Source organism: Dreissena polymorpha, chromosome 9 (genome assembly GCF_020536995.1).
Source record: "Dreissena polymorpha isolate Duluth1 chromosome 9, UMN_Dpol_1.0, whole genome shotgun sequence".
NCBI classification, from domain to species: Eukaryota; Metazoa; Mollusca; class Bivalvia; order Myida; family Dreissenidae; genus Dreissena; species Dreissena polymorpha.
Window position 1 is genome coordinate 28,589,091 of NC_068363.1, and position 27,369 is coordinate 28,616,459.

A 27,369-nucleotide genomic window follows, 5' to 3' on the forward strand; every position below is an offset into this window, starting at 1 on the left:
TTCTGTCGAATATGTTTTCGTTGTGTACAAGGCAACAGGTAAACCTTTATTTTTGTTTTGATCACAGTCCGATAAAACATTTCCGGTGTTATTGAATAAGCGTATTGGCAACTGTTTCAGGCTGTCCATGAACATAAGATATATCAAACAAAGAACGTGAAATTTAATTATTTTGTAAAAGCACAAAGCTTACAAAATATCGATCTTTAAACATATGTGAACATGCCGTCATTCAGTAGAATCGTTAGAGAAACAAGCCGATTAGTTTCACGCAGTGATGTGGTTTTTCCTTTTTTTATTTGACAGACTGGCGCCTTTTGATTCGTAAAATTATAGTTTTAAACCAGTAAAATCGCACAAACAAAATATTTCAAGCATCATTAAACTATTATTGTATTCCAACAGTCGTCAGTAAAGTACATATTACACTAGTACAACTTAATTACGAATCCTCTTACTCGAATAATTATAATAATGTTTTGTTTTGGATTTGTTTTTCCTATTGTGTGGTAATTATTATGAAAGCAATGACTTTAAATATAAAATCAATGCTTCTCAAGTTAATGACCGGCTTAGAAAAATGCTTCCACAGTATTTACTGCACTATTTTAGTGCATGTTACCCATATTATTTGTAGACCTAAAATGGATATAGTTTTAAATTGTGACCAACGAACATTTGTCTGAAAATAAAATTACTATAATGAAATAACAAATACTTAAAACGCATCAGGTATATTTGTGTGTGTATTTCTCATACCTGAGGTCACTAATTTTTCACAATGCTGTATCGGCCAAATCCAAAACTAGGTCTTCTCAGGTCACGAGACTACTCTGTAAAATTAAAGACCAATTTACTTTTAATTATATTAAATAAGTTCATTCTTCATGAAAGCTTGTAAAAATATTAGTTTTAATTGCATCTCTGTTCAGTTTGAAAATATTCGGTGTGTTAAACAATATGGCCGCGGTGCAGTTTTAGTTATATGATTATATTAAACCATGTTTACACTTTATATATAACAATTTAGTCAAATATTAATGACAATTGATCGAAATGTGTTTTAGTTATGATACAGGGCGAAAGATCGCGTGACTTTGTGGGATCACACAAAAAAACGTTGATAGATTTAAGCACACCGGTTCAGCTTTAAAAAAATAAATATAAAACATCTTTAGAATTTTGATTAGCGCATAAAATCCAGTCTTTTATGCTGCTTATGATAAAGTGAAATTCATAAGAAAAAATTCATTGAATACGCATGTGTTATTTGCAATAATGAAAAATAAATTCATTAAGGGGCGGGCAGTTTCCCTTAAATTACCTTAGTGAAACCGTGGTAACGCTCTTGTGGCCATACCTTACGTTAAGTATTTAGTAAACTCTGTCAGAACATATCTTCTTATGATATCTTAGCTTAGTTTAAATGGCCGACCGAAGGTTGAGCATTTTCCCTCATATGACTGAAGTGATAAATTATCAACGCTCAAGCCGATTTGTTTTTTCAAATTACATGACATTCGGTCAGAACATACGTTCTTATGACAGCTGAGTTCGAAACTTGTTCCGGATTGTTGAAAATCTAGAAAAAACTTGACCGCCACTCTTCATTACACTTAATCAGAACATTTTGAGAAGTAAGAGCTAAACAGCTCTAAGTGTAAGAGGAACAATGCAATCATTAGGCCTAATAACATTAAGTTTTATTGCTGTTAGTCTTCTCAAATTGCACCGTTTACGTTGTATTTTGACAAACAATAATATGTTTGAAAACGTGTCGGGATTTTTGTAATTTGAAATGTCATATTCTTTATACTCGGCATTAAAATCGAAATAGTTGCAACGTGATTTTAAAGCTAATTTAAATAATCAATGTACAGTTTTAATTTGAAATCAAATTCTTCATTTTCTAACGATAATGTTTGGTATTTTCAGTATGAGTCTCCGTCGTTTGTGTTATTTCGCTCACGCATTTATATAATTCATTCATTTTTTATTCTGTGACCGAAAACTAGAAAATGCTCTTGTTGTCAAACAGTGCATGTCGATGTATCGTGATATCTGACACATGTCTTATATATATAATAACACAGTTCAAGGTGTAACTACTTGGTTGTTTTTATTTGTCATGTTTTGCTAATTGCATATGGTATTCTTTACCTAATGACTATTCTTAACAATCTAATATCTACGCTTTATATTATTTCTTAAAATCCAGCTCAGAAGCCATAATAATTGTTTCAAGAAAAATAGTGTTATGCCGGAAACTCTCGAGAAGTTTACCGTCAAAGGGAAATTTCACAATAACAATAAATTATAAAGATCCACAAGGTTTAAACCCATTTGTTAGCTATATAATTCAACTTCACTTCAGCAAAAAATAATTGAAACATACAAATAAATGTAATTGACATTAAACCATTTATGCCTAGCGTCTAGAAAAAATACCTTGCCAAACAGCGTACACCAAGATGAGACGCCGCATGATGAGGCGTCTCATCTAGGTCTGCGTTGTTTGCTTAAAGGAATTTCTGTAAAAAATATTCTTTATATAGAAATACATATACTAGACATCCCTAATTTTGGAAATAAATTAATCCAAGGATGGTAGAGTCCACTAGGCATAAATGGGTTAAATATTTAAGTGAGCTAGCAAAACGTTTGCAAACACGTGTCTATTACCCTACAGAACGAAGTATTGCTTATGCAACTTAGCAGATTTGCAACCTTATTGCAGTTTGTAGATATGTTCAATTATTGACATTTAATTATACCAATCTTATCTCGTTGCAGTAATTTTGATTTGTATGGCAGTAGGAACGGTATACTCTGTACGGGAGATAACCGATGAGAGGTGTTTGGTAATACAAGCTATCTGGGTTGTCATTTATTTATGCATGTAGATAAGGGAGTGTATCTAAATAGTATATTTTCAATAGTTGATAGAACATTGCCATTGTTAGTTTACAACCTACGGAATATTCATTGTGGATTATAGATTGATTTTAAAGATTCATTTATACCAGCATGCATATGACTAGTAATGTGGAACACAACATAGTATGAATATAACACTCATACAAACGTATTGTAAACGTGTTTGCAAGTTCGGAATAATTTAAGTGAACCATTCGAAAAAATATAACTTATAGTATTGCATATTTTTAGCTAAACATCACTACAATAATACATCTGATTTATATGTATTATGATGGGATGCGTTCTGAAACTAAAACATTGTTTTTGTTTTAATTATTCAATATTGAACAAATGCAACCACATTTACTATGTATAAGCATTGCTAAAACTTCATTATTTTTTCAGAATCTGCCAGTGTGGGCACATTGGAATTTCTGGTCTGCATTATTCTAAATATTGCCGATCCAACCCAGTGCACAGAGCTTCCTCCTGTACTTCCCTCCATCAGAGACATTTTCTTGCTCAGTGTCACATGTTCCTGTACCTGGCTACACAGTCTGCTTAGCATGATGCTGACACGTAATTGTAATATGAACTGTTGGCTGCACAACTGTCACTTAACTGCGTGTGGAGAGGGCGAAGTCAACACATCATACACGACTGAATACATAGAATTTAATGTATATCCAAACAAAAGCATATCAATAATCCTAACTAATGATACCGGTCTGTGGGAGATTCTGCATGGTCTTAGTATTAAGAGTCTGAGTCTGCATGGTTTGGGATGTAGAGTGAATCATGAAAAGTTGTTCTCACAGACGATAGCATCGCTCTCAAAGCTGGAAGAACTAAATATTACAATGGATGAATTGACTCCTTGTGTGTGGGAGGCTCTCCGTGGTGTGAATATCAAGAGTCTGACTCTGAGCTGTAGGGAGTTGGGAGGTTATCATGCAGAATCGTTGACGCAGTTGCTATCATCGCTCAAGAGGCTGGAAACACTTGGAATTGGTGTGACTGAAGACAGTCCTGGTCTGTGGAAGGCTCTCCATGATCTGAATATAAAGAGTCTGAATCTGGGTGGTAAGAAGGATCTGGATGGTTGGGAGGGGTTGAGGATAAATCATTCACAGTCGTTGTCTCAGTCGCTATCATCGCTCATGAGGCTGCAAATACTTGATATTCATGTGGCTGAAGATATTACTGGTCTTTGGGAGGCTTTCTATGGCCTTAATATCAAGAAGCTGCGTGTGTTTTGTAAGTGTAGAGTAAAGTATAAAGAGTCGTTGTCTCATTTGCTACCATCGCTTACACGGCTGGAAACACTTAGTATTGTTGCGGGTGAAGCATGTCGTGGTTTGTGGGAGGCTCTCAAAGGTTTGAGTGTCAAGAGTCTGACTATTAAAGGTATGAACACAGGTTTCGAATTAAATCATACAATGGTGTTGTCTCAGTCACTATCATCACTCACACAGCTTGAAACACTCGATATGGAAGTATTGAAGACAAGTACTGGTCTGTGGGAGGTTCTCCATACTTTGAATATCAAGACTCTGAGTTTGAGTCTTAATTGCATGTGGACCGATTTGCGTACAGAGTCGTTGTCTAAATCACTTTCATCTCTCACACGTCTAGAAACTCTAGATGTTAGTGTGTATGCAGACAGTAGTTTACCTTGGAAGGCTCTCCATGGCCTGAATATTAAGAGACTGAGTCTGAGTTATTTTGGTAACTGTCAAGATTTGCAAGCAGAGTCGTTGTATCAGTCATTAGCATCGCTCACACAGCTAGAAACGCTTAGTATTACGTTAGATCCAGTCAGCCGTGGTCTATGGAGAGGTATCCATTGTCTGAATATAAAGAGACTGAGCCTGAAGAGTGAGAAGTGGGTAGGTTTGCATAAAGAGTTGATATCCTTGCCACTATCATCGCTCACACAGCTGGACACTCTATGTATTTGGATGCCGTGTGATAATCCAGGTCTGTGGGAGGCTGTACATGGTCTGAATATTAAGAGTCTGAGTCTGAGTGGTTTGTGGAAACGTACTGGAATTGACGTGAAGCATACAGTGTCGATGGCAAAGACACTTGCATCGCTCATACATCTAGAAACACTAAGTATTGATGTGGAGCATGAGAGTCCTGGTCTCTGGGAGGCTTTCCATGGTCAGAATATCAAGAGTTTGAGTCTGAGTGGCGTGCATAAATCTTCCGGTATTGATGTGAAGCATGCGGAAACGTTTTCTCAGTCGCTATCATCACTCACACAGCTGGAAACATTAACACTACATGTCCATACATACATCGCACTGCAGGTACCTCAATCATTGAAGTATTTAAATATCTACTCTGACACAATGCTTCCATCCAAAGTGCGCGAACTTGTGGACTCACTGGCTATATATACTCATTCAATTGGGATTAAGCTAGAATTTGGTTGTGCTTCTAGTATTGATCCTTCAGAACAAATACCAGTTCAGGAATACATTCCATTTCAACAGGAACTTGCTGCACGGAAGAATGTTGCAATGAAACAATTCCGAATATATGAATTGCCTGATTCTGCCGGTCGTGCCATGTCTGTACGTGACATTGATGACGTTGATGACGCTGATAGCGATATCCTTGAAGATGATGTTTATAAAAGATTTGCTAAATATATTGATCGTTACAAAATCAATCGAATTTCAATACTCATTGAGATAAGTCGAGCCTCAATATCTTGAATTAGTGTGTGTTTTTTATGGATACTATATTAATATGAACCTTGTTGTATATTAAATTTATATTGAAACAATTAAAACTGTTTTGACATGTGGCGTATAATACTGTTTTATGTTGTTTCTCTATACATGAAATTGAGCTATAACATATACTAGCCTAATGTGTTGTTGACTTTTCGACGATAGGTGTTACAAGAAAATATGGTAGAAACACATTATTATTAAAATCAACACAATTGTGTAAATACGGCTCCTAAGTCGTTAATGTCTTGAGATTCAAATCAGTGAACAAAATAATGTTTATTTTTGCGTCCGAGCAAGTGACAAACTACTAAACGAAATCAAACTGTAGACAGATATTACGTTTATGCTTTGTGTCAATGTTATTGTATAAGTTTAAATTCAATGTATGCCTTTGTTTTAATGACTTGTACAATTTGGAACATGTTGATACCATTTTATTAGTGCGCTTTATAGCATGTACATGTTCACATAATTGTCAACGCATTTGACTTCACCTATAAATATTAAATATATAAAATTAATATTTCTTCTTTAATAAATATATCATTCGAACTGCTTGATGTGTTCAAATGTATCATATAAATATGTTTATATGCATTGTATGCATAGGGCCTGTCATGATGATCATTTAAACAAGGGCTGTTTTCAAAACATGCATGCCCCCATATGGGCTCTAAGTTGTAGTGACAGCCATTTTGTAAATATGTTTTTTGTCACTGTGACCTTGACCTTTGACATAGTGACCTGAAAATCAATAGGGGTCATTTGTGAGTCATGATCAATGTACCTATGAAGTTTCATGATCCTAGGACTAAGCGTTCTTGAGTTATCGTCTGACAACCACCTGGTGGACGGACCGACCGACAGACAGACCGACCGACCGACATGAGCAAAGCAATATACCCCCTCTTCTTCGAAGGGGGGCATAAAAAATAATACCCTTTAAACATCGATAATGATAGAGCTTTGTTTTCAGATGTAACAAGAAAAAAAAATTATAATAAAAAATAACATTTGTCCGTAGGTCTATGCTCTCAAATAATGTAGTTTTATAAATGTACATGTCTAATTTATTAATATTAACCAGTAGCGGCAGTTTCGGATTACTCAATTGTTTAACGTGTGTTGCTTTTAAATTGATTGTAAAATAAGTATCGTCATTGGTTAAAATAAAAATAAACATGTCTGGTGAAAATCGGATGAAAACTACTTGAATTAAAAAGCAGACACCATGGTTAATGTGTAAAACTAACTAAGTGACCCAGCGACCTAGTTTTTGACCCGGCATGACCCATATTCAACATTTACCTGGACATCATCTAGATACAACTTCTGACCAAGTTTGGTGAATATCGGATGAAAACTACTTGAATTAGAGAGCAGACAACATTCTGAATGTATAAAACGCACTAAGTGACCCCGTGACCTAGTTTTTGACCCAGCAAAGCCCATGTTCGAACTTGGTCTAAACATCATCTATATACAACTTCTGACCAAGTTTGGTGAAGCTCTGATGAAAACTACTTGAAGTTAAAGAGCTGACACCATGCTCAATGTTTAAAACGCACTAAGTGACCCCGTGACCTCATTTTTAACCCGGCATGTACCATATTCGTATTTGACCTAGACATCGTCTAGATAATCATCTGACTTTGTTTGTGGGGGTATAAAAATAGCATTGTTGGCGTTTACTTTGTTATTAACAATAATAACTCTTAGCCTGATTAAGTTGATGTTTCACTGATGATGATGCTGAAAGATGCTGTTGCTTTTGTTATTGCTGCTGTGGTTTCTGCTTCTGATACCGATGATGATGATGATCCCGACGATGACGAAAACGGCGTCAACGATAAATACGACGACAGCGAAGAAAAGGATAAGGATGATGACGATAATGATGGTGGTGGTAGTTGTCGTGATGATGGTGGTGGTGATGATGGGGGTGGTGATGATGATCATGCTGCTGATGATAATGCTGCAGCTACTGCTGATGATGATGATGAAATGATGTTGGTGCTGCTGATGAGGATGATAAGGATGAGGATACAGATGATGATGATGCTGATAATGATGGTGGTGGTGGTGATGATGGTGGTGATGATGATCATGATGATCATGCTGCTGATGATAATGCTGCAGCTACTGCTGATGATGATGATGAAATGATGTTGCTGCTGCTGATGAGGTTGATAATGATGAGGATATAGATGATGATGATGATGCTGAAAATGATTGAGATGAGGATAATAATGCTGCTGCTGATTATGATGACGATTAACCGAGGAATATTCAATAATTGTTTTTCTTTTATGCTTTCCGGTGGTTTTTCATTGAAATAAAACTGGTATTCTACTGTTTCAAACAGTGAAAAATATCAATATTTTTCACTGTTTTACTGTGAAATGACATCATTTTTTCGACAAAATGACGTCATAAATCCAGCGATATTATCCAGTCAGACTCTTTTACAATGTAAATAAATGGTGAAAAAAGCATACAATTAAAATAACATTTGTTGGATTCGATGGAATATCGATTTTAATTCACTAGTGATCATAGAAAATATATTTTTGGTTGCGCCACTCGTCAACATATTATTTTATATAATCACTCGTTAAACAAGGGCTGTTTGTAAAACATGCATGACCCCCATATGGGCTGTCAGTTGTAGTGGAAGCCATTGTGTGAATACGTTTTTTGGCAATCTGACCTTGACCTTTGACCTAGTGACCTGAAAATCAATAGGGGTCATTTGCGAGTCATGATCAATATACCTATGAAGTTTCATGATCCTAGGCATAAGCATTCTTGAGTTATCATCCGGAAACCATTTTTCTAAGTTGAGTCACCGTGACCTTGACCTTTGACCTAGTGACCTGAAAATAAATAGGGGTCATCTGCGAGTCATGATCAATGTACCTATGAAGTTTCATGATCCTAGGCATAAGCGTTCTTGAGTTATCATCCAGAAACAATTTTACTTTTTCGGATCACCATGACCTTTGACCTAGTGACCTGAAAATCAATAGGGGTCATCTGCGCGTCATGATCAATGTACCTATGAAGTTTCATGATCCTAGGCATAAGCGTTCTTGAGTAATCATCCGTTAACCATTTTATTATTTTGGGTCACTGTGACCTTGACCTTTAACCTAGTGACCTGAAAATCAATAGGGGCCATCTGCGAGTCATGATCAATGTACACATGAAGTTTCATGATTCTAGGCATAAGCGTTCTTGAGTTATCATCCGGAAACCATTTTACTATTTCGGGTCACCGTGACCTTGACCTTTGACCTAGTGGCCTCAAAATCAATAGGGGTCATCTGCGAGTCATGATCAATGTACCTATGAAGTTTCATGATCCTAGGCCTAAGCGTTCTTGAGTTATCATCCGGAAACCATCTGGTGGACGGACATTCGGGCATACGGACTGACATACGGACCGACATGTACAAAACAATATATCCCCTCTTCTTCGAAGGGGGGCATAATAAAATCGATATCCCATCGAACCCAACAAATATCCTCTATATATAACAGGCAACCTTTGAGCATTTGTTCATAAAAATATGTATTAATACAATTTGATATACACGCGTGTTTTACGACAAGGGAGAGCAACCAATAAATAGAAATTGCAGATACTAAAAGTTTATATTGAAGTTCGCAAGGCGTATGATATCCATGATGAAAATGACACAGTATTATTGTGAATGTATATATTAGGATGATGTTTGCCGTGAATGATGTGTTTTAAAGATATGAACATTACCCGCTTGGACCTGGTTAGAAAACCGAGGGAGAAAGTTCGAAATAAATAAATGTGCCTATAAGGAACATGAAATAATGTTTGTAAATAATACTACAAAAAAAGCTTTTAGGACTATTTACAAATACTTGAAAAATGGTCATTTCAAATAATATCAAAAAAGTAAATTGTTTACATTATTTATTATTAGTCTTTATTTAAATAAATAATAACATTTGCGTTTAATAGGAACTAATAAGCATACATTGCCAACATAATATAGTGTCACAAAAGACACACATATTACAAGATTTAGAAATTAAAATAAAAAAGTGTTTTGGCAAATTGATTTCGTACACTGTTGTATTTTATGACACATAGTTTGTCTAATTTTAATAATAGTGACATAGACTTTAACCCAACTGGCTCGAAATGGAATCCAGGTAGGGTATGTAAGCTGGGTATACACTTCCACAAATCTTCAGCACATTATCTCAATCCAATCATAAGTAATAGATCAAAGAACATAAACTGTTGCTGCTTATTCTCAAGTTTTAGATGCATAAATATTGACCTATAACGAATGGCCCCTAATTTACTTCTGAAGACTGAAATTTAATAAAAGCAAAAGAAACTGTCGTCCCTTATTAGCGCTTGTAGACTTCAAAAGACTCATCTGGGGCAATCCTATACGCACATGTATTGAATACATAATAAAAGCAAGATAAACTGTCGTCCCTTATTTAGTGCTTGTAGACTTCATAGACTCATCTGGGACAATCCTATACGCACATGTATTGAATACATAATAAAAGCAAGAGAAACTGTCGTCCCTTATTAGCGCTTGTAGACTTCATAGACTCATCTGGAACAATCCTATACGCACATGTATTGAATACATAATAAAAGCAAGATAAACTGTCGTCCCTTATTAGCCCTTGTATACTTCATAGACTCATCTGGGACAATCCTATACGCACATGTATTGAATACATAATAAAAGCAAGAGAAACTGTCGTCCCTTATTAGCGCTTGTAGACTTCATAGACTGGGGCAATCCTATATGCACATGTATTGAATACATAATAAAAGCAAGAGAAACTGTCGTCCCTTATTAGGGCTTGTAGACTTCATAGACTCATCTGGGACAATCCTATACGCACATGTATTGAATACATATTCTTCCAAATCACAGCTCAAGTATGTTTATATGAAGTCACTTTCATCTGGGACAATCCTATACGCACATGTATTGAATACATATTCTTCCTAATCACAGCTCAAGTATGTTTATATTAAATCACTTTCTAAATGCAGGACACATTCGGTTAGGCATATATGTGTAGCATTTTCCCAGTATTATCTATATCAAACTCTTATTTTTATGTAGCAATAACAAACAAAAGCAAAATACAACTGCATTATTTAAAATCATATTATCTTATAGTCCTACGGTATATACTAATAATAAACACCTTAAAAACTGCATTCTACTTGTTCTACTTGAATGTAAATGAACCCAAATACAATAAGTGTATCCCGATACATACTTTTGGCTATTGCTAGCAATCATTTAATACTAATGTTAATATTGTTCAAAATACAACAATGTATACGATTAATTTAAACAGACAAAAACATGGTGGTCTATGAAATATTCCCAAATGTAACAAAACATTTGATTTTAATCTACAACCAATTCATACAGGGAACTCTATATATATTATTACAGATTTCAATAAGACATAATATCATTTATAAATATTAAATACACAGGATCAAATAAATGATGACAATTATGCATTAAACGGGTGCTTCATTAAAAATATTGCATTTTCCGCTGTACACTGCACTGCATAAAATTAAAACTTCACAATTCACAATCGAAAAATGCTATCATAAAATATTTTGATTATTAAATTATTAAAATGGAGCAAGTAATAATACAAACTGGTGAAATTCAGCAGAAATGTTATATCAAAGTTAAACAACAAAACCTTATCAAATTTTGATAATATAATAAATATAATTTGTTTTGTGTATTCAAACATATCAACACAATCTAAATGGTTTTGCTAGCTACAATGAAATAAGAATTATACAAAATATTTCTGACATTAAGGCCAAAACTTATAACAATTATAATTACCGTAGACATTTAAGTGCAAGTAATTAAAGATGGTTTATTTGTTTATATGTTGTGAATAGAGCGTTTTACTATTACAAGGAACACACAAACTACTTGAAAACAAAAGTGGCATTCACTATTTTCCACATTTCCAAGAATGGTGAAATTCAGCAGAAATGCTATATCAAAGTTAAAACAACAAAACGTTATCAAATTTTGATACTATTATAAATATAATTTGTTTTGTGTATTCAAACATATTAACACAATCTAATTGGTATTGTAAGCTATATTGAAATAATAATTATACAAAATATTTCTGACATTAAAGCAAAACTTTTAAGAATTATAATTACCGGTAGACATTCACGTGTAAGTAATAAAATATGGTTTATTGGTTCATATGTTGTAAATTGAGAGTTTTCCTATACCAAGGAACACAAAATCTACTTAAAAACAAAAGTGGCATATACTATTTTCCACATTCCCAAGAATGGTACACCTAATGTGAAATCAGCAGTACATCAAAACATAAAACAAGGGACAAAATTGTCACAAAACCAGGTTTTCATGGTGAAAAAAAAATCTGATAAAGGGAGAAAACTCAAACTGAACTTTTGAAATGAACAAACAAAATTAACCTCCTTTGTAAGTTTGTTTTAAAAAAAAAACTATTTTTAGTCGTGGCGACCTTGACATTGGAAATATTGACGTGATTCTTTCGTGCGACACACCATCCCATGATGGTGAACAAATGTGCCAAATGATTTTAAAATCTCACAATGAATGACATAGTTATGGCCAGGACAATCTCATTTATGGCCATTTCTGACCTTTGAACTCAAAGTGTGACCTTGACCTTGGAGATATCGACGTAATTATTTCGCGCGACACACCGTCCAATGGTGGTGAACAAATGTGCCAAATGATTTTAATATCTGACAATGAACGACATAGTTATGGCCCGGACAAGTTTGCTCCGCCCGCCAGCCAGCCCGCCCGCATTTGCCGATCTAATAACCAGTTTTTTCCTTCGGAAAACCTGGTTAATAACATCAACATCTCCAAACTTCAAGTACCATAACATGTTGAACAAATTTGCTAAATAAATTGTTAACATTTGACCAAGAGAATATTTCTGATATTAAAACACAAAAATGTTCAATCGCTGGTTAATTGTGTCTTGTAAGTTTATTATTGGCTTCCATTTTAAAGTAGTTTAAATGGCGATTTTCACAGCAATAACATAATGAAAAGTGTGGAATATTTTCACTGTTTACTGTTTGAAGAATTGCATCACCAATTCGATATCAGTGATGTCTGTCACATAACCAGAGTAACATGTGTAATATTCTAATCTTTTACAAAACATCAGTCAGTCAGTGCAAATTTAATAACCTCTGGTCCGATCTTCAGGTCTCCAGTGTCAAGGTCACGGCCCGTGTAGAACTGGGCCCACACTGGACAGTGGTCACTCACGACCCCGCCCCACGTCCAGCCCTTAGGGATCCAGGGACTGGACAGGCCCTCTCTCACGACGTCACATTGACCTGTACAGGGGAATAAAATATATTACCATAAAACCGTCTAAAACAACATTATCATATACTTCTGATAATCATATGCGCAAATTTTAAATCGGAAATGAACAAACATTAACAAATTATCTCCATATGTTAAGCTTTTCAACAATTAGTTTGCATATTTACTGTTGGATTGTTTGCGGAAATAATGGCATCAACATAATTAAATCTCCATGGTTTGACAATATGATACATGTATGATCATTTGAGAATCAGGAACAAGAACTTATTGATAAACATTTTCATTGATAAACATACTTAATTCAATCGATATTATTTACCTATAAATCAATGGTAAGCAAAGTTTAAATAAGCAAATTCATTGAATTGATATCACCCGCCAATATGCTTCTGGACACAAAAGTAATATATTTGACACTCAAAAAAGGAATTTTTTCAAGATACAAAGGGCCATAACTCCATTATTAACAGATGGTGTACAATGCCATTTGGCGTGCATCATCCTCTTATCCATATTCATACTCATTCAATGCAATCCGCAAAGCACTTCCAAGATATGGCTTCGGACGGACGGACAGAAGGACGGACTGATGGAAGGACGGACGGACAACACCAAAACAATATCCCTCCGCCTATGGCGGGGGATAATAAACATCAACTGATGGAAATCTTCAACACAAATCTTTTACAATACACAAAGCTTTGGATCAGCTAAATCAATCACAATATAACAACAATATTAACAGGCACATTTGTTGAATTGATATCCCCCGCCAAAGATAAACTTTGAGATGGACGGACAGATTGACGGATGGACAGAGAGACTGATGAACAACGCCAATTCTATATCCCTCCGCCTTTGGCGGGGGATAAAATAATTCTTACCAGTGAACACTTTTTTTGTCTGTTTAGATATCCAGATGTTATCGTATGTCTTGCTGCCTTTTTTGTTCGCGTCGCTTATGTTTGTGAAGACACCGTCGGCAATACAATTGTGATAGCCTAGATTTCGAAGATCATCAAAATCTAAAATAAACATAAACATCATTCTTTTAATATTAGGCACCTTATATGAAACATATCTAATAGAAATTTTGAATGCACATAGTTTATGACAGATTTCAAACTTAATTCAGAACAACTTTTAGTAAAGTGACGTACTTCAAGATAAGGAGGTTATTCCAACTATCTATGGAGTAGCCTCCCTTATATGTTATAACTGTTGCTAGATTATTTTTGCATATAGCTAGCAACCCTACTTTATGAAAAACACTGTAGCTACAGAAAAACAATACATCATGGAAAAGGGAGAAGATGGACCTCCTGGAAGCCGCCAGGCCGAAGAACATCATCTCCACCAGGACCAACACCACCATCCATACATGTACCAGACTGGGGAGACAGCACAAGTTGGAGGAGATATAAGGAAGTTGAACCGTCATAAAATCAGTGAATAATGATGGATTAATTCTGGGTAGAAGCGATTGACTTCCAGCAAGTAACTGCTGCACTTGGGACATAAGCAGGAGGATGCAGCACACACCCTGGCAGAAGCCCTGATGCTGTAAAAGTCAGAGAGTATGTACCCATCAAGTAATGAGTAGATGTTGATTCGGACCATCTTCTCCTTGTGACTCAATTGAAACTGAAGCAAAAGAAGAGATAGACAGGGAAGTCAAGCAAACACCAGCGTTACAACACCACTATGCTAAAAGACAACCGGATAAAAAAAGAAAAGTGTATGGTCACTCTATCCAACAAGTTCCAGATCTTAAAGGAACTGCTTGAAGAAGAGAACAGCAAAAGTGGCAGCAAGTGAAAGAAGCAGTGCCTTAAAGATGCCAACAAGTACTTGCTCCAAAGATGTACCATAGTTGTACACCCGCATGGCTACCAGCAAAAACACTACATAACATTGAAACAAAGCATAAAAAGAAACTAGGGCCAACACTACATAACATTGAAACAAAGAAGAAAAAGAAACTAGGGCCAACACTACATAACATTGAAACATTGAAGAAAAAGAAACTAGGGCCAACTGCAGCGGAACAAGAGCAGAAAAAGCAAAAGCATAAGAAGAGCACACATACACAAAAAGGAATGTCAAGCGACGCATATGAGAAGCCAATCAGATCTACCTAAAGACGCTCGTAAAGGAAGCATTACGGAAAAGAAAGCATGCAACAAAAAAAACAAGGGCCTGTACTCTATCACCAAGAGAATAGCATGTAAATATGTCAAATCAGAGACGCCAGTAATGGACACGATATGAGGAGTGATAGCAGACAACGAAGTGCAGAAGAAGAGATGGATCGAGCCATTCCAGGAGCAGGACCTGACAGCCAATAACTCTAACGGCTTACATCTAGACCAGTGTGGAGTTGCTCAACACACTCTTCAGAATGATATCATATAATAACTGACAGTGACCTTGGCCTTTGACCTTGTGACCCCAATTTAAATAGGGGTAATATACTGTCCAAGGCCAATGCACACAGGAAGTATCAAGCCAATCAGTCGATTCGTTTAGGAGTTATTGATGGGAAATGAATTTTACACTTAGTGTGATAGTGACCTTTACCTTTCACCTCGTGACTCCAATTTCAATAGGGGTCATCTACTGTCAAAGGCCAATGCACGTATGAAGTATCAAGCCAATCGGTCCATTCATTGACGAGTTATTGATCGGAAACGAACTGGTCTCCCGACAGACAAACCGACTGACATCCAGCAAAACAATATAAGTGTGATAGTGACCTTGATCTTTAACCCAGTGACCCCAATTTCAATAGGGGTCATCTACTGTCAAAGGCCAATGCACATGTGAAGTATAAAGCCAATCTGTCCATTTATTTACGAGTTATTGATCGGAAATGAACTGGTCCTCCAACAGACAGACCGACCACATCCAGAAAACAATATAACCCTTCTTCTTTGAAGGGGGGCACATCATATTATTTATTAATTTTCTTTAGTTCCATAATAAAAATCAAGAAACTAACCTTTGGTATCTGGAGACAGGTTAAAGTCACCAAGCAGCATAATATCATTTTCCCCTGCAATGACAGAAGGAAATGTAAATATTGTAGTTGTATGAATATTTACAAGTTATATTTGTCAGGCCAGCTAGCTAGGTTGGTAGAGAACAGGACAACTAACCCGAGGATCGACAGTGTGTTTCCCGGCCCGCTCACATAACTTGTGTTGGAACTAGTCTTTAAATCCTTTAAACTGCCATTCTTTCCTTCCGGAGCTTCAAGAAAGGTAGCTGTCAGTTAATGGCTAAATTGTGTGCACTTAGTACTGATAAAGCAGCAAATCCATGAAATGCAAATTAAAGGATATGTTTATGTAGTTATATGGAATCGAGTATTCAACGTATAATCTGTGCAACTGTTATTGTTTGTTAAGCATTAATTTTAGGCTGATTTTAGTGGAATATAAATATTCAACAGACGTTGTTTATATATGAAACAAGGGCTGTTTGTAAAACATGCATGTCTTTGACCTAGTGACCTGAAAATCAATAGGGGTCATCTGCCAGTTATGACCAATGTACCTATGAAGTTTCACGATCCTAAGCCTAATTATTCTTGAGTTATCATCAGGAAACTCACTGTGAACTTGACCTTTGACCTAGTGACCTAAAAAACAATAGGGGTCATCTGCCAGTCATGATCAATGTACCTATGAAGATTCATGATCCTAGCCGTAAGCATTCTTGAGTTATCATCCAGAAACCATTTTACTATTTCGAGCCACTGTGACCTTGACCTATGACCTAGTGACCTGAAAGTAAATAGGAGTCATCTGCCAGTCATTATCAATCTACCTATGAAGTTTCATGATCCTAGGCGTAAGAATTCTTGAGTTATCATCCGGAAACCATTTTACTGTTTTGAGTCACAGTGACCTTGACCTTTGACCTAGTGACCTGAAAATCAATAGGGGTCATCTGCCAGTCATGATCAATGTACCTATGAAGATTCATGATCCTAGACGTAAGCATTCTTGAGTTATCATCGGCAAACCATTTTACTGTTTCGAGTCACTGTGACCTAGACCTTTGATCTAGTGACCTGAAAATCAATAGGGATCATCTGCCAGTCATGATCAATTTACCAATGAAGTTTCATGATCCTAAGCGTAAGCATTCTTGATTTATCATCCGGAAACTATTTTATTGTTTCGAGTCAATGTGACCTTGACCTTTCACCTAGTGACCTGAAAATCAATAGTCATTTGCCAGTCATGATCAATGTACCTATGAAGTTTCATGATCCTAGGCTTAAGCATTCTTGAGTTATCATCCGGAAACCATTTTACAATTTCAAGTCACTGTGACCTTGACCTTTGACCTAGTGACTTGAAAATCAATAGGGGTCATCTGCTGGTCATTATAAATGTACCTATGAAGTTTCGTGATCCTAGGCATAACTATTCTTGAGTTATCATCCAGAAACCATCTGGTGGACGGACCGACCGACCGACGGACCGACCGACATGTGCAAAACAATATACCCCCTCTTCTTCGAAGGGGGTCATAAAAAGAAGAGGCAGAATTCAGAAAGTTGGATGTGGGATGTAGTAATTGTTGAGGAGAGGTAAGGGCAATGTTTGGTCCAGGTCTATTACTCTGGTGAACTAAATATTGTTTTGCCTCAAACAAAACGCCTCATAAAAATTGCTCTATACCTGGCAAAGCGGTCCTAATTGCCTCTATAAGGTTGGGGATATTGTCAATCTCTGCCTGCAGTCGACCGATGTCCTCATTCTCCAGACCGGTTGCCTTCAGATGTACACTTACCAGTGCGCAGTCAAAACCGCTGATCTGTTGAATTATTTTATACCATATTATTTTTAGATTTCATTGTAAAAGTTTCTACCATGTAATAACGCAATCAATTTACCAGGGACCCTGACAAACCATCGTGCCCATAGGATGCAGCAAAATTTAAATCAAAACAGTTCTTTGCCTCAAATAAAAAGTATTTTGTCTTAGAAATACAAATGTAAATAGGTCAGTCATTTCATTGTATCATATCACTTGAATATTTTCAAGTTGAGTCATTTTGTAGTTGATTTTGTCATTTTAGAATGTTGAGTCCTTTTGTAGAAGAAATGGTAATTTTGTAGTGGAGCAAGTCATTTTGTAGTTGACCTTGTAATAATGTAGTTGAGCTAGTAATTATGTAGTTGTGTAGGTAATTTTGTAGCTTAGTGAGAAATTCAGTAGTTGACCTAATAAGAATGTAGTTGAGTTATTAGTAATTTTGTAGTTGCGTAGGCAATTTTGAAGCTAAGTAAGTCATTTTGTAGATGAGCTAGTCATGTTGTAAAATTAGTGAGTCATTGTGTTGTTGAGTAAGACATTGTGTAATGAAGTAAAGCATGTTGTGGTTAAGTAAGTAATTTTGTAGCAGAGTTAGTCAATTTTGATTGAGCTATTCATGTTTCACTTGAACTTATGTTTTAGTTCAGAAACAAAATACAGTTGAGAAAGTCATTTTGTAGCATAGTAAGCCTTTAGTTGAGTAAATAAGTTTGCAGTTGACGTAGCAAAGTTGTAGTCAAGCCAGTCATTGTGTAGCTTAGTAAGCATTTAGTTGAGTAAATCAGTTGCAGTTGACGTAGCAAGTTGTAGTCAAGCCAGTCATTTTGTAGCTTAGTAAGCCTTTAGTTGAGTAAATCAGTTTGCAGTTGACATAGCAAAGTTGTAGTCAAGCCAGTCAATTTGTAGCTTAGTAAGCCTTTAGTTGAGTAAATCAGTTTGCAGTTGACGTAGCAAAGTTGTAGTCAAGCCAGTCATTTTGTAGTTGAATTTCATTTTGTAAAAGCCAACTTAAGATCTCCCCAGCGTGCGAACGTTCTAACGGTCTCCTCCAAAGACACCAAGAACTGGTTCTATCCAGGAAAAGACCCAAAAGCAATACAACTAAACAAAATAGGTTTAAACTAAAGTAACATGAAACTCTTTGCCCAAAAACAAGTCAACACTTCAAGTAAGCAATTAAAGATGGTGCATACTTTCATAGAAGACTACACAACCTTTAACGTAGCAATGCAGGGTCGTCTAGAGAAGGGTTTCTGTTTCTTGTCCATAGCCAGGAGGGTAGAGCTTACTAGGGCAACGCCCTGCATTTCATCATACAGGAATCCATTGTACTCCTTACTCTGAGGCGAGAACAAAAAGAACAACAATGAAATATAAATTAAGACAGGTAAAGTACATTTAGATCAGACAAGTGGGCCTGAAGGACCCAAAGTCGCTCATCTGTGATACAAAGGAACTTACTTGTTATGAGCAGACCATGATATCATAAGAACAAATGTTCTGACCAAGTTTCATGAAAATTGAACTTAATAAATGACTTTTAGAGTGTTAATAAGTCTTTACTATAGCCATATAAGGAAAACTGCCACTCCCCTGGCGGCCATGTTTTTCAACTGACCGGAACCATTTTCAAACTCCGACGAGATATCATAAGTACAAATGTGTCATGAAGATTGGACTACAAATGTGACTTCTAGAGTGTTAACAAGGTTTTACTATATCCAAATAAGCAAAATTGCCCCACCCACTGGCGGCCATGCGTTTTTAACGAATAGGAACCATTTTAGAACTCAGCCGAAATATCATTAGAACAAATTTTCTTACCAGTTTAGAGTGTAAACAAAGCAAAATGTTGACGAAATACAAAAGGTGTTCACAAAAGCTCACCATGAGTACGATGTGCTCAGGTGAGCTAAACAAGTAATTAATCTTGTAAGATTTTTACCTATTAGTGTCAACAATAATGTATTAATTCTTCAGCAAATCCTGCCAATACAAAACTAGCAGATTTTGACAAATGTGTTGTGTTTAAATCGTGCCAATAAAAAAGTAGCAGAATTCGACAATTTTGTGTGTGCTTTATCTTGCATAAACCTATCTATCTCTTAATTATAATCAGAATCATGCATATAAATCTCAAACCGTATTTCCAGTACTTAAAATATACAATAAATATTTCAAAATATTCTTGACACCTGCCCATCCTGTACTACAGATGGGGGGAGGATTGTAAGCAATCTTGTTTTGTTTGCTTATGTTATCCTGGGATAGCTGTTTTACAAATATAAGATACCCTCACTTATGCCAGTAACGGACAACAACTGCCTTTTTTAATCAGAGGTAGATGGAAAATGGTTGTAGAAAAGATTTTAGGACCAATCGATTCCAAAGCACACAGATGATTTGAGTCTTTCTCTTATAAGTTGCTTAATCTGAGAAATGTCTTTGTCTTTCACTTGTTAATGAGTTGCTGAAGCATAAACACAAAACTTGCATTTGAAAAAAACACAACATTAAATTAAAAACAAGAGGGCCTGAAAGGAACTGACCTTTTATGTGCAGCCCTTTGATGTCATTTGATTAAATGATCTTACCAACGTTCATGCATAATTAACACCCTGGCGGTTACGTTTTTCAACATACCAGAACAATTTTAGCACACATCCATGATATAATTAAAACAAATGTGCTGACAAAGTTTCGTGAAGATTGGACAATAAATGTGACTTTAAGAGTGTTAACAAATTTTGATAATAGCCATATAGGAAAAAATGCCCGCCCCCCTGGTGACCATATTTTTCAATCAACTGCAAGAATTTTTCAACTCATCTAAGATATCGTTACGACAAATCTTCTGACCAAGCTTCATGAAAATCAGACAATAAATGTGGCCTGACTAGCCTCTAGAGTGTAAATAAGGTTTTACTGAAGCCATAAAGCCATATATGGAAAAATGCCCCGCTCCCTTATTGCCTGCGTTTTTTTACCAACGTGAACTATTTTTCAACTCATCTAAGATATCATTAGGACAAATGTTCTGACCAAGTTTCATGATGATCGGAAATAAATGTGGCCTCTAGAGTGTTAACAAGGTTTTGCAATATCCATATAAGGAAAAAATGCCCCGCCTCCTTTTGGCCATGTTTTGCAACCAACCCGAACCATTTTCGAACTCATACAAGATATCATTATGATGAATCTTCTTAGCACATTTCATGAAAATCGGGCAATAAATTTGACCACTAGAGTGTTAACAAGGTTTTTCTTAATTCATATACAGCCATATAAGGAAAAATGCCCCGCCCCCTGGAGGCCATGTTTTTCAAGCAATCACAACCATTTTGAACATTGGCCAATGTATCATTAGGACAAATCTTCTGACCAAGTTTCATGATGATCATACAATAAATTTGGCCTCTAGAGTGTTAACAAGGCTTTACTATAGCTATATTATGAACAAGAGATGTGTTTGTCAGAAACACAATGCCCCCTAATGCACCGCTTTTTTACCTTTGACCTTGAATGATGACCTTGACCTTTCACCACTGAAAATGTGCAGCTTCATGAGATACACATGCATGTTAAATATCAAGTTGCTATGTTAAATATTTCAAGTCATTGAAAAACTTTACTATATTAAATTTTTAAATTTTTGACCTTTGACCTTGAAGGATGACCTTGACCTTTCACCACTCAAAATGTTCAGCTCCATGAGATACACATACATTCCAAATATCAAGTTGCTATGTTCAATATTTCAAAAGTTATTGCAAAACTTTACTATATTTAATATTTAATTTTTTGACCTTGAAGGATGACCTTGACTTTTAACCACTCAAAATGTGCAGCTGCATGAGATGAACGTGCATGCCAAATATCAAGTTGTTATGTTCAATATTTCAAAAGTTATTGCAAAACTTTACTGTAAGGTTAAAGTTTTGGGACAGAATGACAGACAGAAAGAAAGAAAGACATGCCAAAAACAATATACCCCCAATCTATCGATCAGGGGGCATAAGATGCCCCGCCCCCTTGGCGGCAATGTTTTTCAATCAATCGGCATCATTTTCGTCCAAGATAACATTGGGATGAATCTTCTGACAAATTTTCATGAAGATCGGACAACAAATGTGGCCTCTAGCGTGTTCACAAGGTTTTACTAAAGCCATATTTAGCCATATATTGAAAAATACGCCGCCTCTTAGAAACTGTGTTTTTAAAGCAAACGTTACCATTTTCGAACTCATACAATATATCATTGAGACCAATCTTCTGACCGGATTTCATGAAGATTGGCAATAAATATGGCCTCTAGAGTGTTAACAAGGCAAATGTTGACGCCGCAGAACACACGACATACAAAAGGCCATCACAAAAGCTCACCATGAGCACATTGTGCTCAGGTGAGCTAAACATGTTCAGATGTATTGTGTGTACCTAAAAAGCATGCAAAATGAGGAGAAGAAACATGGAGCAAGGCTACGCAACATGCTATTTTACGCCATATCTTCTCCAACACTTACCATATCCCAACATTAGCAGACAAGTACAGTGGAGTCTCTCCCATATCACTCACCATATCCCCACTTAGCAGCCAAGTGCAGTGGAGTCTCTCCTTTATCACTTACCATATCCCCACTTCGCAGACAAGTGCAGTGGAGTCTCTCCCATATCACCTACCATATCCCCACTTAGCAGCCAAGTGCAGTGGAGTCTCTCCTATATCACTTACCATATCCCCACTTAGCAGCCAAGTGCAGTGGAGTCTCTCCTATATCACTCATCATATCCCCACTTAGCAGCCAAGTGCAGTGGAGTCTCTCCTTTATCACTCACCATATCCCCACTTAGCAGCCAAGTGCAATGGAGTCTCTCCTATATCACTTACCATATCCCCACTTAGCAGCCAAGTGCAGTGGAGTCTCTCCCATATCACTTACCATATCCCCACTTAGCAGCCAAGTGCAGTGGAATCTCTCCCATATCACTTACCATATCCCCACTTAGCAGCCAAGTGCAGTGGAATCTCTCCCATATCACTTACCATATCCCCACTTAGCAGCCAAGTGCAGTGGAGTCTCTCCTATATCACTCACCATATCCCCACTTAGCAGCCAAGTGCAGTGGAGTCTCTCCTATATCATTGCCCGCGTTAACGTCAACACGACTCCTTAGGCTGTCCAAGAACAGAATGGCTTTCACTGAAATGGAAGTAAATGTGGAAAGATTTAAAAAAAATAGCAGCGCTCTGGGAAAACAGGGCTTAATGCATCTGCATTAAGTGTTGTCCCAGTTAAGTGTGGTCCCAGTAAAGTGTTGTCCCAGTAAAGTGTTGTCCCAGTTAAGTGTTGTCCCAGATGATCCTTTGCAATCTCCGCGTCAACTGGCGTTTTGCTAAGATACTTCCTTTAGAACAATAACACAAGAGCGCCGCATGACGGAGCAATATACGCCCGATTCGTGTGCCATTGGAGATGATACACTGATGATTGATGTATTTGTTTTGGAAATAAGCCAAAAAAACAACAACAACTTATATAACTGATATATTCATATATATGCATTGATATCAATAAGTGTACACTTAGTCTCATTTGTTCTCTAAAACACAATATTTAAATAACTCGTTTCAAAAATCGCGAAAAAAATAAACCCGATGAAAATATCGCAAAATAAAACTGGATAAAAATATTGCATGTGTTAATCGGTTGCATGTCTCCAATCAGACCTGACTGATATATAATCTATATACTACCTCTGACCAAGTTTGGTGAATTCAACTTGAACTAGAGCTTTGTCACTGAATGTGACTTATACCCCCATACCACTTTGACGCAGGATAAAAAGTTGTTTAAAAGTTTCGGATGAATACAATTTGAATTAGAGTCCGGACAAAGTGGCGCCGTTGAAAATGCACTAATTGACCCTATGACCTAGTTTTTGACCCGGCATGACCCATATTCGAACTTGGCCTATATATCAACTAGATGCAACTGCTGACCAAGTTTGGTGAAGATCGGATGAATACAATTTGAAATAGAGTCCGGACAAAGTGGCCCCTTTGAAAATGCACTTATTGACCCTATGACCTAGTTTTTGACCCGGCATGACCCATATTCGAACTTGGCCTAGATATCAACTAGATGCAACTGCTGACCAAGTTTGTCATTAATTGCTGAGAAATAGCCCGGACACAAATTGTGCACGGACGGACGGACACAAGGACAAATCGGCGATTATATGCTCCCCAGGGATAACTTTGGCACATTTTCATTGATGGGCAAATACATTTTAGGCGTAGGTTTCATTGAAACCTGGATGAACATTATATGAATACAAATAATCTGAGAGGGTTTAGCCTAAGATTGGCAAGAGCTTCAGAATTAAACAAAACCCTGTTATGCTTTAACATTTACATTTCTTAAAATAAACACACTTCATGAAATTTCTACCTGATTTTAGTTCAAAAATTGACCATTATTTGACAAGCATTTTAAATTGTGTAAACAAACACTTTCAATTTGTTGCCTTATTTTTTTCAAATATATTTAACAATTACAGCTGGACTACACAATTATTAAACTGCAATATAATGCTTTATCCTTATTAAGTCTGTCTGTAAAAAAATGCTTGAATTTGCAAATCAAACTTAGACCAATTTTGTGGCTTCGTAAGTTAGTTAGTTAGGTAGGCCCATACACAATAAAGGCTTTTGAATGAAACCTCATAAAATATATAACAAGTCTACATGGATGAAAACTGGGCTTAATACATGTGCATAATATCTTCCCAGATTAATCAGTACAGTCTGCATCAGATAATCAGGGACGACACTTTCCGCTTTTATTGAATTTTTCTTAAAAAAGGAAGGCTCCCCTGAACGAAACTCAAGTCTATGTGGTAAGTGTTGTCTCAGATTAGCCTGTGCAGTCTGCATCAGATAATCAGGGAAGACACTTTCCGCTTTTATTGAATTTTTCTTAAAAAAGGAAGGCTCCCCTGAACGAAACTCTAGTCTATGTGGAAAGTGTTGTCCCAGATTAGCCTGTGCAGACCTGTGGTAAGTGTTGTCCCAGATTAGCATGTGCAGACCTGTGGTAAGTGTTGTCCCAGATTAGCCTGTGCAGACCTGTTGTAAGTGTTGTCCCAGATTAGCATGTGCAGACCTGTGGTAAGTGTTGTCCCAGATTAGCATGTGCAGACCTGTGGTAAGTGTTGTCCCAGATTAGCCTGTGCAGACCTGTTGTAAGTGTTGTCCCAGATAAGCATGTGCAGACCTGTGGTAAGTGTTGTCCCAGATTAGCCTGTGCATATCTGTGGTAAGTGTTGTCCCAGATTAGCCTGTGCAGACCTGTTGTAAGTGTTGTCCCAGATTAGCCTGTGCAGATCTGTGGTAAGTGTTGTCCCAGATTAGCCTGTGCAGACCTGTTGTAAGTGTTGTCCCAGATTAGCCTGTGCAGACCTGTGGTGAGTGTTGTCCCAGATTAGCCTGTGCAGACCTGTGGTAAGTGTTGTCCCAGATTAGCCTGTGCAGACCTGTGGTGAGTGTTGTCCCAGATTAGCCTGTGCAGACCTGTGGTGAGTGTTGTCCCAGATTAGCCTGTGCATACCTGTGGTAAGTGTTGTCCTAGATTAGCCTGTGCAGACCTGTGGTAAGTGTTGTCCCATATTAGCCTGTGCAGACCTGTGGTTAGTGTTGTCCCAGATTAGCCTGTGCAGACCTGTTGTAAGTGTTGTCCCAGATTAGCCTGTGCAGACCTGTGGTAAGCGTTGTCCCAGATTAGCCTGTGCAGACCTGTTGTAAGTGTTGTCCCAGATAAGCCTGTGCAGACCTGTGGTAAGTGTTGTCCCAGATTAGCCTGTGCAGACCTGTTGTAAGTGTTGTCCAAGATTTGCCTGTGCAGACTGCACAGGTCAATCTTAGATGACATTTGACGCACTTGCATTAAGGCTGGTTTGCCTAGAACGTGGATAAAACACACACATTTTACTCACAATGATGTTTTGATGTCCCTTCAATGCCGCCATATGCAGTGGAGTGCGGCCCAGGACATCGGAGGCATCGGCAAGGCAACCGTTCTTGGATAAAATGTCTATCAGTCCTGCCTGGACATATTGTGCGGCCAAATAAAGAGCTGACAAGAAAAAGAGATTTGTTTAACACAAGAGACACGCTCTGGGAATACCGGGCTTCATTAGTGCAAATGGTAGTCCCATATTAGCCTGTGAAGTCTACACAGGCTAATCAAGAACAATACTGTCTGCTTTCAAGGAATGTTTCAGAAGATATTATTGAGATAAATGTTCTCACCAATTAATTTGCCTGAATTTCGAGCAATGAAAAAGGCTTCCATTGTGTTTACATAGTGAATGTCGATGACTGACGGTAGACATAGATATAAAACAATATATATAAAATTACATATTTATTTTATGATTGAAATTTTTGACAACACTCAACTAAATTCATCTGATTCTGCGACCTTTGTAAAAATAAAATGCTTCATGCACATTAAATTTGCGAACCTGTCAACATGTCATCATGCATTCCATTTAATATACATTGATGATGATGTTGATAATTATGACAATGTTTACTAATGATGATGTTGATGATAAACTTAATAGTAAATGATCACCTCCAACTCACATTATTAACTTAATAATTGAGCCCATTCCACAGTCCACAAATCTGAGCAATATTTAAATTTGCCCTCCACAACTCGAGATGGTTGCAGTTAAATTTGTTAAATCCATATAAGGCTACCTGGTATGTGATTCGTTCACATCTAAATTTGAGATACACATTTAAATTTCATAAATAATGTAAAGAAGTTGTTGTATTTCACATAAATATATTTAAATAACAAATTTGATGTATTAATTGAACGTACAATACAGAACAAGAGCACTGCATAACGGGTGCCAAAGCTCGGCTGCGGGTGCAGTTTTGTATTAATTAAAGCTTGTCAGAATTGTTTTGAGGTCACAGTGACGTTGGTCTTTAACCTAGTGACCCAACAATGGGTGTGGCATGTAGAACTCATCAAGGTGCATCATCATATGAAGTTTCAAAGTTGTAGGTGGAAGCACTTTGATTTTAGAGGCAAAGGTAAATTTTTAGCACGACGCAGACAGCGGACGCCTGACGGCGCACGACAAGCTGCCTATGACAATACCTCAGGTTTCCGAAAACAGCCGAGCTAATAACAAACTTCACTTATATTGGTACTAACCAGTTTGGAATAGGAGAGTGTATTCTTAGGTAGATTAACAGGAAGAAGGTCATCTGTCGCCATCATTAAACATAAGAGTGATAAGAACCACTATGTACACAATGTATTCCAATATATTACCAGAATATTTTCAATGTTGATAAATATAAAACAAAAAACTTTTGTAGAATAAATAGTATCCAGTATATATAGAATAACTTGTGTAAACCC

General features: G+C 36.8%; 3 protein-coding genes across 7 annotated transcripts in view; 1 reads left to right on the plus strand and 2 right to left on the minus strand.

Annotated features, from left to right (window-relative positions):
* Positions 1-27,369, plus strand: part of LOC127843883 (streptococcal hemagglutinin-like) — a 449,139-nt gene that overhangs the window by 346,136 nt on the left and 75,634 nt on the right. The gene's annotated exons all lie outside the window — the stretch shown is intronic.
* LOC127843886 (ankyrin repeat domain-containing protein 27-like) overlaps positions 1-27,369 on the minus strand; it is a 300,768-nt gene that overhangs the window by 120,786 nt on the left and 152,613 nt on the right. The gene's annotated exons all lie outside the window — the stretch shown is intronic.
* On the minus strand, positions 12,612-26,169 carry LOC127843891 (endonuclease/exonuclease/phosphatase family domain-containing protein 1-like). 2 transcript variants are annotated; one of them, XM_052373791.1, is made up of 6 exons: positions 25,919-26,169; positions 19,138-19,263; positions 17,785-17,920; positions 16,092-16,145; positions 13,975-14,115; positions 12,612-13,095 (listed from the first exon to the last, which is right to left on the minus strand). In XM_052373791.1, exons 1-6 carry the CDS (start codon positions 25,949-25,951, stop codon positions 12,917-12,919), a joined length of 669 nt encoding a protein of 222 aa, XP_052229751.1. In that variant the 5' UTR covers positions 25,952-26,169; the 3' UTR covers positions 12,612-12,916. The 2 variants fall into 2 exon arrangements, with proteins under 2 accessions (XP_052229751.1, XP_052229752.1); XM_052373792.1 differs by lacking the exon at positions 25,919-26,169 and adding an exon at positions 22,760-22,806.